The 15,124-nt window shown below is 40.1% G+C and overlaps 1 protein-coding gene across 11 annotated transcripts in view; it reads right to left on the bottom strand.

Annotated features, from left to right (window-relative positions):
- Positions 1 to 15,124, bottom strand: part of MYT1L (myelin transcription factor 1 like) — a 476,191-nt gene that overhangs the window by 47,117 nt on the left and 413,950 nt on the right. For all 11 annotated transcript variants that reach the window (XM_049784897.1, XM_049784892.1, XM_049784887.1 and 8 more), the window contains one exon: positions 2,386 to 2,448. In XM_049784897.1, the coding sequence (XP_049640854.1) occupies positions 2,386 to 2,448 (63 nt within the window). The remainder of the gene's footprint in view (positions 1 to 2,385; positions 2,449 to 15,124) is intronic.

Below are 15,124 nucleotides of genomic sequence, written 5' to 3' on the forward strand. Positions count from 1 at the left end.
AGGGGCTACTTGATGCTTTGGGATCACTTCCAGTAGTACTCAGGAGACCATATGGTACTGGGGATCAAACTCACATGCAAAACATGTACTCCAGTCCTGTGAGCTATCTCCCAGCCTTAAAAAAATAGATTTTTAAAAATCATTTTCTGGGGAAGAACAGCACTGTGCACATAGATCTTTCTAATGTTCTTTGACAAACAAGATAAAAACATTTGATATAGGACTTAAAAACTTAAACATCATGACTATATATTTGTTAAAGTGAATTTAAGGCCTAGAGATGATGGAGAGACTTAACACTAGCAAAACCAAAAGAGACCCTTGGATGGTGAGGGGGACCCATCTCCCTACAATTAAACTTTGGGCTCTCCAGACATGGGTGAGACATGGGAATAGAATCTGATAAAATGGGCTCCAACTCTTCACTGTCACCACTCAGAGAAAGTCTCACACGTATTGAGTACAGGAAGTTAGGTTAGCTAATGATAAGGGTGGTTCAAGGGGCTGAAGGGAAAGTAACCTTGTTTTAAGATCCTGGACAGGAACATTAGGGATAACAGCATTCTGTAGTGAGACAGAATTTCACATATGCAGAACCGGAATGACAGTATAGCAGGTAGGGCATTTGCCTTGCATGTAGCCAATGCTGGATCAGTCACCAGAGTTCCAAATAGTTCCACCTGAGTACCACCAGGATAGATCTAGGAGTAATCCCTGAGCACCACCAGGCATGGTCTAAACTCTCCCCAAACTCTCCCCCAAAATAATCCACATGTGCATTTGGGTTGAGAAAGGGAAAAATCTTCCAAAGTGTTAATTGCACCTTCAGGTGGATCATACCACTGTGTGTGTGTGTGTGTGTGTGTGTGTGTGTGTGTGTGTGTGTGTGTGTGTGTGAGGGGCCCTGTTCTGTGATTACTCCCCACAGTCCACAAGGTCACACACTGCTAAAACACATATATCTAACCTGGACAGTTTTCAAGCAAAAATGCAAAAGAACCATTGCTTATATAGTTTTCTGCAATTACATAGGAATAAGAGCATCTCATTTTCCTGGCAAATGTACCACAAAGTTTAGCCGGGAAGAAGTCCTTTTGCACACTCACTGGCATCAGAACCAAGAAACCAAGAGGGACAGATTCTTCCACCACAACCTCAATCTCATTAGTGGCTGATTACACAGGAACATGGAACTCTTGCACTCTACTGTGTTCAGCCTTGTCCTAACTAGGTCTGTGCAAGGGGAGTTATTATCGGGATAAATGATATTGCCCTGTGTGAAACCCCTACAGGACCGGAGATGGAATTCCAATTTGCTGACACTGAATCTAATTTACTTTCCAACTCGATGAACTAATCCTGGTTATTATTTATCCCAGGCATTGACCATGGTTTCAATTTAAGCTGACATTACATTTTATTCACAAGCTTATGTCCTTTGAATACTCACCTTTTAAGACACAAGTTAAATAATATAAATTAAATTTTAAACTAAATCAAGACTAAATTTCTATAATGACAAACCTCTCCAAAAAAAAATCAGGAAAACAGACATTGGGGCATGCAATGACTGGTAGATTTTTAGCTGTGTTGTTGTTATAAATTCTGGATATTGTGTCCAGGCAAGGCTGAGATATTTTTCTTCCAGGATTGTTTAAAATGAAATAGTATCTGAGACATAGTACAGAGGTTAAAGGACTTGTCTTGCGTGTCGCTGATCCTGGTTAGAATTCTGGTATTGCATATGGTCTTTTAAGCCCCACCAGAAGACATATGTAAGCATAGAGGCAGAAATCAGCTTGAGCATATTTGCATGTGAATCTTCAAGTCAAAATTAATGAATAAATAGAAGGAGTTGTTACCAAAAAGAAAGTGTTATGGAAAGTGCTGACTTTTTATATTTAACTGGCATTATTATCATTATTACTAATACTGATCTTACTTTAACCCAGTAATCTTCCTCTGAAAAAATATTTTTCTGAACTTAGTTACTTTTGTTTCTAGATTTGAAATATAGAGGTGAACTTGACTACCTGGGAAAGTTAGCTCCACATCTGGAGACTTCTGGTGCTTGGGTCTCTGTGGTCTCTAAGGGACATCTTTGTATATCTCCTTCCTTTATTACTTTCTGTGGAGAAGATATGCTACTGGATTACTGTCAAGGTATAACTGTCAAGGAGCTGAATGCATGATACATGAGCTCTCTAAGAGAACTGTGTGTCTATGAGGGTGTGAATTTGCTTCCTTAGGAAGACCAAAGGAAGATAATTTTATATAGATTTGATCTCCAAATATCTCATGGACCAGAGGAGACAAACTGAATGATGTTTGCCAAGACAGAGAAGAAAGAGCAAAATGAAGAGCAAAAGAATCACCTCTACCTACCTTCGGTGAGAAGCATAATTGCCGGTAATGTGCCCAGAGCCGTCACAGCCAGGGGTGGGGCACCTACAATTAAAAAGGTAAATTGAACAATTTACTTGAGAGAAATAAAATCCCCTGTACAAATACTGTAGTTGTTCATCCCAAAAGTAAACTTCCTTTAATGCTTAATCTCCCTACTTAAAAGAGGAGAAATTGAGTTGGAAGTTGCTTGGCTTATTAGTCACTGCAAGATGTAAACCTTTGGTAACCTTCTTTCTTCGAAGCTCAAGAACTCTTTCCAGGAAGGTTATGCATTTCAGTAACTACTTCAGACTTAACAGGCTTTATACGTTAGGTCTATTGCTTTAGAGACCTTTAGTCACTAGAATATTTATTCAAGAGTCTAGTTCCTCCATGTACCCCATATTTCCTTCCCTTATTATTACTTCATCGTTAGCCAAGTCCAGTTACAAAGGCACCTGACTAGCTAGAAAATATGATTTATACTCAAAGAGACAGATATTCAGTTCTCTAAGAGACCTGGTCAGCACTCAAATCACCAGAGGCTTACATGAAACTACCTAATAGGTAGACCACTTTTCAATGGGATCAATTATTTTTTCTAGACATTTTCAGGCACTCACTAGGTCCAATGGATTATACATACTTATTACTTCTAAGAACTTGCAAATAAACATGATCAGCAATGTTACTCAGACTGAGAGATATTTAGGTAAGTTCACGAGTTCTTCAGTGCTCCGTTTAAGCCTTACTACTCAATTTCATCTAGTTTCAAAGGACAATATTGTCATTACTCTAATGGAAGGGGACACACACACACACACACACACACAATTTGCCAGCTACTGTCCTTCACCTAACTACTTAACTATGCCATCTCAAGAGAGACTAGTTCACACAGCAGAGAGATTTTTCTTTTAACTATTTCAGTTACATCTGGACCCACCAGTAATATAGAAATTAAAGAGAAAAATTCTTCTTTTTCCTTAAACATGTAGCTTTCTGAAAACAACTGACTCTGGGATTAAGCAATAACCCTGCCTCCCCACCCTTGATCATATCCTGTTTCCCCATTCCTATTCCATGAGCACCTGAATTCCTAACAAGGTAAAACAAACCAAAGACAAATTTTAATACATGTCTACAGCTTTTGAGAGATGCCAGCTTCTATTAAGAAATATTGGATAATGAGACCAGGTTAGCAATTTTCATTTTCCTAATGTCCTTCCTCAATGCAGCCCAGAATATGGCAGTATATGGAGAGAATTAAATTATACTTTTGTCTAGGGTGTGAAAGTCTTATTATTATTATTTTTTTATTTTTGGGTTACACCCGGCAGCGCTCAGGGGTTACTCCTTGCTCTATGCCCAGAAATTGCCCTGGCAGGCTCAGGAGACCATATGGGATGCTGGGATTTGAACCACCGACCTTCTGCATGCAAGGCAAACACTTTACCTCCATGTTATCTCTCCGGCCCCGTGAAAGTCATTTTGATACTAAAATAGGACAATAATTTTTGTTATTTAGAAATTATGAGCTCTCTTAGTCCTACTCTAGGTATTATTGACTCTAGGTATTAGGTATGAAAACTCTAGGTATTGACTCTAGGTATTAGGGTGTGGAAACTGATGGCTGCCATATCATATTAAAGGTGCAAGGTTTATTTTTAGTTTGTTTAATAAGCAAATTAAAAAAAAGAGTTAAAAGTCAGTAGGAAAAAGGTTGGTGTGTGTAAGTGAAGTAAAAAAATTTAAAAATAGGATCTAGAATCTAGAGGCAGAACTATGAAGTATTTAAAACCATATCTCAGTATCAGGAACATTAATGAAATCCCAAGTTGACCTGATTTTTGTTAAAGTAACAGCTGTTTATTTACACTTAAAGTTCAATGGCAAGGCTATACTTTAATTGCTAAGTAATTATTTTCTAAATAATAACTTAAATGACTAAACTTAACAAGCTGATTTTCCTAATGACACCTCATGTGGATAAAGCTAAAACCAGAAAGCTAACAGAGAGAGAAAAATGTGAAAGCAATAAAAAGCATTCCATCTAGAAAAGTTATTCTCTATGTAAGTTTCTGTTTTGTAGCAAGAAACAGAAATGCTTCCTACCGGTGCATAACATATAGTTGGCCTTTTTGTTGAAAACAAACACCACCACCCAAAACCAAACAACCCCCCCCCAAAGCTCAAGCAAAAACTCTTCCTAAATTAAGCACTCTGTATAAATATATTTTAAAATGTATTCATTTTAACATAAGTAGAATTTTTTGTTGTTTTCTTTTTGAGGGGGGTGGTAGAAGGCTAACGTGTTCTTCTAAAATTTAAAGCAAGGCATTATCATCTAAATAATACAAGTAAAAGTCAGATTATATTGATTGTTTCAAAAGAGAGAAACTCAGAATAGTTTTCAGGTGTTTAAGCAATTTACAAGTGCAATTTACAATTTTCTGATTTGAAAAGACGTATTTAAGATGTCCTTAATCACATTGTAATCAAACAAGAAAATAGTGATTTGGCATGTTTTCACATCTTGTTTTGTTTGGGCAAAGGAAAAAAAAACATTCATAAAAAAAAAAGAGGCCTTTCTTTTTTAATTTTCAATTTAGTTTTGGCATACAACTCTCTAGGCACAGGGCATACTACAGGTTCTGTGGGGTCTGATTCCTGCCAGGTAAATGTCTTTCCTGCTGTATTATTTCTTTAAAACCTAGAGGACCCCCCCAGCCCCCTTTAAAAAAGTTTTTATGTTCCTCCTGCATGAAGATGGGGTCAGATGTCATTCTCACATTTCAGAATTAAATCTGCTAAGATTCCTACTCCTCTGGGGAGCATGTGGCAAGACTGCAGGGGAAGAAGGATTTGTAGGGTGCTCTGCGTGGTGTCTGGGTAGGAAGCGTTGCTCCCTGCCCTCCAATTTTGAGGGTGTTGAGTTGTCTCCAGTCCCTCCTGCAGTGCTTCTACTCAGGACTCTCCAAGGTAACCCCTGCCTATTAACTAACATCCTTCTGGAATAAACCCCTTTGGAGGAAGTAATTTGCCATGTTCATCTCTAGATGGTGCTCTGGACCAAAGGTAGACCTGAGGGGTTTTCTCCCCCCCCCCCCCCCCCAGCCTTTCTTTTCAACGCTGCAGGTACTCATTTTATGAGATAGATGTTCAAGACTTTTAAGCTTCTGGAGGAAAAAAAAAAGTCTTAGGTTTACGTTCAGATTTCCTCGCTTTAAGAAATCTCAACAGTCAAAAAGTACCATTTTCTGAAGTCTGTGAATGGGGAAGTGATTATTCCCTGAACCAAAGAGGCCTTGGCTTCTCAGCTGGAGCCCGTAGCTCCAGGACCCTTGATAACAGGCACGGTAAAATCGACTCACGAAAATTCGATTTGCATCTACCCTTCTAAGAGCACATCTTTTCCACGAAGGGAGGCCCATGTGGGATAATCAAAATTCCCCGTGGATAAAATCAGACCGCAGCATGCGCTGCACAGCTTGGGTTCGGAGATGGCAGAGAGATTGACTGGGTTTCCATGGAAACTGCCTGGAAGGCAGACCCAGGTTGGCAGCTCAGAAGTGCCACGTAAAAGCACAGGGCTTAGCTGTCTCCTTGCTTCCCGTGGCCACACGGACCATAGTGCCAAGTCTATTTTAAGTTCCTATAGTTAGTGATGTAAAGTTGGGTTAAAGAATATATGAGCTTCTTGTGCTTTTATTTTTTAAAAAATTATTTTTTCTCTTTTAATCTAAAGGAGTTATTTGTAAAAAAACAAAAACAAAAAAAAAAACCCACTCTCAGTAAATAATCCTGCACTCTGTGTGCTGTCTCCTGAATGTATTTGCTAATTCCTTGCTTCATATTAGGTCTTGTGTTTACTTTGGGATTTAGAAATACCTAGAGAAAATGATTTTTGGTATGACTTTACATTATCTGGCTGGAAAAATTGGTCTTCTATAGCATTGGAAGGTGATGATGGAGAATCATAGAAAACTTTTTTGATTGTTTTGTTTTGAGGTGGCTACTGTCAGGTCTGCTTTCTAGCTCTGTGCTCTTTGCTCAGGATGATTCCATTGCTCTGGGATCATCTGTAGTGCTGATGATCAAACCTTTTCCAGCCCTCCAAACCCCCTAGTAAATGTTTTTAAACAGTATCTACATTTAAGTGTTTCAAATGGCATCAAGGTCTGGCAGAATTTAGGTAGTGTCTTAAAAAAACAAAGAAATAAAACCCAAAGGAATCAGGACCATTCAAAACTTTTGAATTTCTGATTCCACGAAGGTAGCTCTATTTGAAAAGGAGTTACTGTGCGTCTGTTGCCTTTGCACAAGTAGAACATCAAAGAGTCTCCTAAGACTCCCTAAAATATCTTTATGCTCTCACAGCTTTCTTCAATTTATCACCAGAAGAAACAATCTGTCTGGACCTATAAAGGAATCCTCCCTGATCACACCTAAAGTCATGAGATTGAATAACGAACTTAATGTCCATGTAAGAAATCTAAAAAGACAAAAAGTGTATGATTTTGCTCTGGCATATGTCAACAAAGATGTGAGTTCCTGCCGCCTTGCTTTTCAAGTTGTCTACTGATTTGTCCTTCCCCAAGACATAGGCCCTATTTGTGGCTTTATCTCTAAACCTTGCAAAACCTCAACCACAATATAGGGTTGTAGACAGAGAATTAGTAAATACTACAAACTGAAGTCACATTATTGTTTATTCATTCATGAGGATATCTTTAAAGTGCACCCTCCATATGCCATCATCCTACTTAATTTCTCATTTAAGAATAAATACAAGGACGTATATTTAAAAAGCATTAAAAATTTGACATTTTCTGCAAGGTGGGGATGCCCTAGGAAGAAAAGAAGATATATATCCAATGTACGTTTTAGTGCATGTTATCATTGTTTCAATAGGAAGCCCAGGTTACCCAAATCTCCTGGCCATGTTTCATGGAGTCCCAGACAGAGTCAAAACACAAAAAATGTGTTCTCAGGATGCAGAATAAGCTGTGTGTGTATCCCCATAGGGTACAGAGATGGAATAAGCACATAGGACAGGTCAGGGCCAGTTTTTTCACCATCTATCTAGAAAATAAACTCACAGAGAAGACTTAGCCTCTCATCTCAATGGAATCAATTGCTTATTTTAAAAATCATATCTATGTGGGTGGCAAGTATTGCTGGCAGGTTTAGGCTATATTTGGAATAGTCCGTGTTGCTAACTAAATCTAGCTGAACTGACCCCAATAAGGAAGACTGTCAAATATGCCCTGATTTTTGAGCTTAGAAGCTACTAGATTCTGAAAAAAAGAACTCACTGAAAATTTGGAATAATAATATAAAAATCAAATGAATATACTTGAAGTTCTTACACCAATTTTTTTATTTTGATGGGCCACACTTGGTGACACTCAGGGGTTACTCCTGCCTATGCACTCAGAAATTGCTCCTGGGCTCTGAGAGATAGCACAGGGGCGTTTGCCTTGCAAGCAGCCGATCCAGGACCAAAGGTGGTTGGTTTGAATCCCGGTGTCCCATATGGTCCCCCGTGCCTGCCAGGAGCTATTTCTGAGCAGACAGCCAGGAATAACCCCTGAGCACCGCTGGGTGTGGCCCAAAAACCAAAAAAAAAAAAAAAAAAAAAAAAAAAAAGAAATCACTCCTGGCTTGAGGAAGAATATGGGATGCTGGGGGCTCTAACTGCGGTCTGTTCTGGGTTGGACACATGCAAAGCAAACACTTTACTGCTGCACCATCGCTCTAGCCCCAGTTCTTGCAAGAATTTTATGAAGAATTGTTTCTATATCATTTCTATTATTTGCTTCATAACAAGGGGACTTGAAAGCATAACACAATACAGAAATGCATACTTAATTTAATGAATGTATTCAATAGTGAAAGAAATCATGACAATGTAAGGTTAAGTCTGGTCTATAGAAATAAAACATATTTGTAAATTGAAATGGCAAAGCAAACATCCTTTAAAACCTGTGGCCCATTTGTATAGAAAGATTAATTAAAAGACATTTTCTCTCTTTTTCATTTTGCCTGAAGATAGATTATTTTAAAATGGACATTTATTTATTTATTTATTTATTTATTTATTTATTTATTTATTTGGTGTTTGGACCACACCTGGCAGTCAGAGCTTAGGGCTTACTCCTGGCTCTGCACTCAGAAGTTGCTCCTGGCAGGCTTGGGGGACCAGACCAGGTCAGCTGCATATAAGGCAAACGTCCTACTTGCTGTGCTATCGTTCTGGTCCTATAAAGCTTTATTTAGAAATTTATACAAATGGGTGCAAGAAATTCAGAGGAGTAAAACAAATATATTTAGTACAAATATACTGATTCTTACACTAGACTTTTGCAATTTTCTCTTTAACTAGAAAGAAATCAGTATCTCTTCTGCCTCCTATCTGAAATACATGCCCTGAAAGGCAAGGGGAAAAAAATCTTGTAGCTTTCAGCTTTCTTTGATGTAAGTAACTTGAACTCGTTTTAAGAACCAATATTGAATTTGTAGGGGATGCTGCCCAGGTCTCTACACAAAAACTCTGCCTCCCACTCATCAGCTCTCTGGAAACATTTGGGAAATCGTATCCCCTTCACATTTCTTCATATTGTAGAGTCAGGTGAGGGACTTGTACATGAGAAGTTGAGAACGTGCTGGGATTAGGAAAACCTACACTCTTAAATTCACTCAGCAGTCTTGCTGCTAAGAGCTCAGCAGGGCGGAAGACTCGCTTTCTGATATATGTAACTGGTAAACAACATATCTCAAGAACGTCTTTTTCACAAGTTGTTAAGGAAACAGACAAATGAAAACGAATTGTCGAAGTCCCCTTTGAATGAACTTTCACACATTTCTTTGGAACGACTCAAATAACATTAGGTCTCAAAATTAAGAAATTCAAAGTGATTCATTGTGAAGATAACAGTCAGAGCTTTGACTATGGCAACTCTGGGAGAAAAAGAAACCTAGGAAATTGTTTTGGGGAGCAGCAGGTGGAGATGGGCCACTATTTTTGTGCGTGAACTCAGTCTATTCCACCCTTTCCACTCATCTGTTATGTTTGGGTGCTGTCCTTACCTACAACCCTTTGGTAAGCAGAGATGAGTAGTTGGCTTCAATTCTATTTAGAGGCTTATCTGCCTGTCATTAGCTTCGGGCCACCCCAAACACCTGTACATACTGGACGAGGCCCTTCCCATCAACTTTGGGTGTCTCTGCTGAGTTTGACTGTCAGTGCTAAGGGGGAGAAGAAAGGCAAGGAAACTGACCCACACAGAGCTGAGTCTGAGTTTGACCTTTTTAGAGTTCATTTTCATGCGACTTGGGGTTGTAGCTTTGATTAAACATGGGCATCTGGGGGTCTGTGACTGCTTCGTTCATGCTGCATGCAGTTCACGGTTTGCTTCAATCATGCAGCCTCTTAAGTTTGAACCTATGAGGCATTGTATTAATCATGCTGCTTGGATGTTAGAGGTTGGAGGGGGTTGGGGGTGTGGTGTGGGATCCTGACTTGGAGCCCTGGTTGCCACACTGAATCACTGTCTCTGAGGGCATCCCAGGAACATCAGAATAAATTCCTGCCCAGTGCGGCCCAACGTACCTAGCACATCCTGACGTCCCACTCATTTAACGGGGTGTGTCCGTGGGAACCTGCTGCCGGAGCACATGCACGTCCAGCAGCAGAGGAGCAGCTAAACAAAGGCTGAGGAGCGGAGTCAGAATTGGAATTGGACTCGAGGACCCATGCAAAAAAAAAAAATACAAAAGATGACTGATGCAGCTGACTCAAGGCAACAGAAACCACCCTTCTGACCTCCTGTCCTGACGTGGTGAGCAGGCACACACAGGGGCCAGTCTGCATCAACCGCAGCTCTTCAAGTGCACAGGGGTCAGGGACAACGGGGTGTGTGTGTTAAATTCAACATGCAGAGACCTCACATGGGGCTGGGGCCCTGGGGACTGGAGTCTCTGAGGAAGTACTCACCTTTAGTTGATCAAACTGAGCTCTAAGGCCCTTAAAATGTCTTAAAAATAGCTCTTTGAAAGATTTATGTACATCATATAGGCAGGGGTCTCAAACTCAATTTACCTGGGGGCCGCAGGAGGCAAAGTCGGGGTGATCCTTGAGTGCAAAGTCAGTAGTAAGCCTTGAACATTGTGGGTGTGTGACCCAAACAACTAAAACAGAACAAAACAAAAAAGATTTCTCTAGGGCAGGGCCACAAAATGTTGTACGGAGGGCCGCAAACCGCCTGCGGGCTGAAAGTCTGAGACCCCGATATAGGAGATTTTTTCCTGGCTAGGGAATAGAGTTGAATAGGCAAGAATTATCATCTCTTTATGGCTCTTAATGTTTTCACCAGTATCTTTTGCCTTTAAGAGTGAAAATCATTTGTGACCACAACCAATCAGGCTGTATAAGTTATAAATAGTCATGCTCTGAATGTTGAAGCTGATGGTTTTGGACGTAATTTGTTGCCTAGTATTAGGACAGGGAGTCGAGAAGGGTTTATTTGCTAAGAATGTTGGCTTGATAAGGCTAATTTTTTCAGTCCCAGGAGCCCAGCTGGATTGCACTTGAGACAGAGACAGAGTGTTCAGGACCACAGGGCTGCTACTACTACTCACAAGGCATGAACCCACACACTGTGCTCCTAAGAAAACAGGGAAGAGGGCAGTGGTTACAAGGCCAAGAAAGACTTTGTTCTTTCAGATCTGAGAAGACTGAAGCCCAGATGTTTGGTGCCCATAGTTGCTGTAATGGATGAGACATCTATATCTACATCTGTGTGAACACACAGGCTGGTGATATGAGTCTGGGAAGCCAGAGAGCTACTTCTCGAACCACACATGCTGAAAAGCTACATGGACATAAAACAAAGAGGAGATGCCTAGTTTCCCTAATTCATCAAGATTTGAGAAAGCAGTAGGAGAAACAGTTTATCCAGTACTAATGAGAGCCAAAATGCACAGAGTCAAGGAGAGATTCCATGTTCTCTATGGAACTGAATTATTGCTTCCTATTGTTAAGGTCCTAGTGTTTTTTTTCACTGTGTGTATATATTGATCATAGGTTTGTCAGATTTGTGAATAATTTTATCTATTTATAACACCTATATCTTTTCTCACAAAATGATATTAGGAAGAATGAAGAAATTTTATGTTTCATTTATGTCCTACATAATCATATAATCAGAATTTTCTGTATGATCTTACCAAATCCCATCTTTTCTTTTATTGATAATGATCTTGTTTGTTACTTTGTAATTTTAGCTTACTTTTTTCTTCTTTAAGTTCTCAAACAAACTAAAAATGGGGTCCCAGAAATGTCTCCCTTTTTCCTATCATATTATGTTTCCTTCACCATTTGACCTCTTGTTTTAGATTCAAATCTAGAAATGATATCCCAGACTTCGTTTTACAAAAGTGTTTAAAAAATGTTGACCAATATTTACAGATTCTTTCTTTACAGACTAAGAAACAGAGCCAAACTGGTTTTGTTCATGGTGGAAAGTTGGATACAGAGATAGCAAAGATTGTAGCAAGATTTTATCTATGCTAACATCTAGGAAACTGCTCTATTATACACAAATCCTACCCTCTAAATCTGCCATCTGACCTATCTCTCATATCAAGGCAGGCTTACTTGCATTTAGAAAAAGGAAGAGTTCATTTGCTCCTGTATGAGCAATTTAACTCACTGATCAATATAGAGATGGTGCTTTTCAAGTGAGGGAGAATGAATAAGATAGTTTGAAAATAAAGTGAAATTTCATTAGACTTCTGTGTCAGGGACACAGCAATAGATTTTGATAGATGGCTCAGTAGTAGGGCACATTTCATGTATGTGTGAAATGTTGGATTTTTATCCTTGAAAAATACCGTATTTTCCGGCGTATAAAACGACTTTTGAAACAAAAAAAAAGTCAACCGAAAATTGGGGGTTGTCTTATACGCCGAGTATATCCCGAAAAATGTGTCAATATGCCGCTAAATGAAAATTGTCTGAATATTGCCACAAAACAAATTTTCCAACTCGATCCTGCACCAATCACTGCAAGGCTGCTAGGACTGCCTCTCTAGCTCAGCCAATCCAAGCAGGCTTTTTATGCATGCAAATTAGACAATGTTCTGGACCCGAATATACACTGTCAAAAGCCTGCTCAGATGGGCCAGAGTCAGAGAGGAAGTCTATTACAGTATAACCTTTGAACCTTTGCTTTTTGTGATTTGCTCACTGTGGTACATGAGCACAGGAACACATGCAGCACATGCAGCACAGGAACGTTCTGTCTAATACAGTGAATATAGGCCTAAACCTATGTTGTAACTGCAAAATTAGGGGGTCATCTTATACGCCGGCAAATACGGTAAATTATTATTATTATTATTATTATTATTATTATTTTTGGTTTTTGAGCCACACCCGGCGGTGCTCAGGGGTTACTCCTGCCTGTCTGCTCAGAAATAGCTCAGAAATAGCAGGCACGGGGGACCATATGGGACACCGGGATTCGAACCAACCAAAATACGGTAAATTAACTATTAAAATTTTTTTGTTTGTTTGTTTTTTGGGTCACATCTGGTTCTGTGCTCAGGGACTACTCCTGGCAGAGTTCAGAGAACCTTATATGGTGCTGGAGATCACATCTAGCTCAGCTGGGTGCAAGACAAGTGCTCCACCTGATGTACTCTACCTGATGTGCTTTTTCCAGCACCCCCTGAAAAATAAAATAAAATAAAACTAAATAAACCACAGGGTGGTTTCTTTCTAAAATGTATTGAAAGCCATGACTTGACCATTTCTGGGTCAATAAGAGAACAATTGACCCCATAACCAAACCTGCTGGAATGTGCTTACCCATGCAATGACTCTGGGGTCAGTAAAAGACATTTTACTAAAGAAAATAAAAGACCCTTGTCAACAAAGACTTCAAGGAAAAAGTCAATAAGGATAACTGAGCAGAACCAATTGGACAGGTAGATGAAGTAAGAACAAGAATTAGTCAGAGACTTTTCAGGTGTTTTATCAAACTTCCAGCATTCTTGGAGACTTTTGTACCTAAGACAATGCTCTAAAGACTTGGATGGCCCCTAAGTGACGAGTTTTCTTAGGCATGGCAGAAAATACAGACAGTGTTCTGGTGGTGGAGACTCAGTATTATGGATTTGCCCCTGGAGCTCAATTCCTTTCCAATCACTCTGAGGGAGATTGTTTCCTTGAATGGCTCATATCTGTCTAAAGATTGTTTAACTGAAGTACACTAACTTTGCAAAACTGGGTTTGGAGGGATCTGTCAGCTTGGTTTGTGGAGGTTGTACATGGGAAACTTCACTCTCCCATGGGCAGTGAGACCCAAACTAATGATTATTGTACAGTCCTCTAAGTTGTCTTCAGGAAAAGCACAGGTTCCCTCTTATTTGACCTTTTGTGTAAAGAATAAGCTAGGGGAAATTTGTTGGAGTTATTGGTTTTCACTCTCATCAGGATATTTCTTCTTTGCATATGCTAGTCTCACCTAGGCGAGAATAATCTCTCAATTGGCTCCCCACCCTTACCTGTTCTCCCCAAGGGGGTGGTCCTACTCTTCCCAATAAAGTCTCAGGTCAGAGAGACTTACTGAGGTTTTGGTTCCACAGCTTGTCTGTCTGCCTCTGCCTGCTGATTCCCCTTTGCCTGCTTGCAGCTAGATTGTGGTGAAAGTTCCTGAGCCAGTTTTTTTTTGTTGTTTGTTTGTTTTTAGGTTACACCCAGCAGCACTCAGGGGTTACTCCTGGCTCTATGCTCAGAAATTGCTCCTGGCAGGCTCAGAGGACCATATCGGATGCCAGGAATTGAACCACCATCCTTCCACATACAAGGCAAACGCTCTAACTCTGTGCTATCTCTCTGGCCCTTCCTGAGCCAGTTTTATCTCCCTTACCTGTGTGAATTATTTTCTGTGTCAGTGCTGCTTCCAGCTCTGCATTTCCCAAACCCTTTGGGATTGTGGTATGAGGCTTCCTCTATAGCAATTGACCCAAGGGACAAAGAAAGAGATGCTAGATATATGAAATGAAAGTCAACAGCCATGACCCAGAATGGGTAAGAAAGACTGAGGTGAAATGCCTCTCTCAGATATTCTGACACTGGCTTTTCTCACACTTACTGGCTTTAGGAATCCTGCCAATGAACATGCCTTTGCACCTGGGATTCCTAAGAGTGCTAAGTCTAGCTTTATGGAGGTGGAATCAGGATGTACCCAGCAGTTTGCAATGTGTGTGAAGGCCAAAGGACTTCAACCTTGTGCTCAAAGAAGTAGGGTGGTGGTGGTGGTGGTAGTAGTGGGGAATCATTCAGAGATATTTAGCTTACAGGACTCAGGAAAGCCAAGTAAGTGCCTTAAAACATTCATAAGGCATTTGGAAGAGGAGGCACAGTACTTGAAATGCTGCCAGCCAGGGCTGTGTTAAATGATGAGCTTTCTCCCAGCACTGCTGACCAAGGAAAGGTTAATGTCCCTTGCAGCCAGGGTCCTGTGCTTGGCATGCTAAAGGACCCCAGTAGCAAAGTGAGAATACATTAAAAATCTTGGTGTCACCAGGGCAGCAGTACTAGTGTCTGCTAGTAGTCATCCTAAAGATTGTGGCTATGGTAAGCATAATCTAATGTCTATTAGAAATCTGGGACATGTCCTGAGGATCCTAGAGGCTCTGCCTTTCCTTGCGCAGGACATTCCAGTGC

Source organism: Suncus etruscus, chromosome 12 (genome assembly GCF_024139225.1).
Source record: "Suncus etruscus isolate mSunEtr1 chromosome 12, mSunEtr1.pri.cur, whole genome shotgun sequence".
In the NCBI taxonomy this organism is placed as follows: Eukaryota; Metazoa; Chordata; class Mammalia; order Eulipotyphla; family Soricidae; genus Suncus; species Suncus etruscus.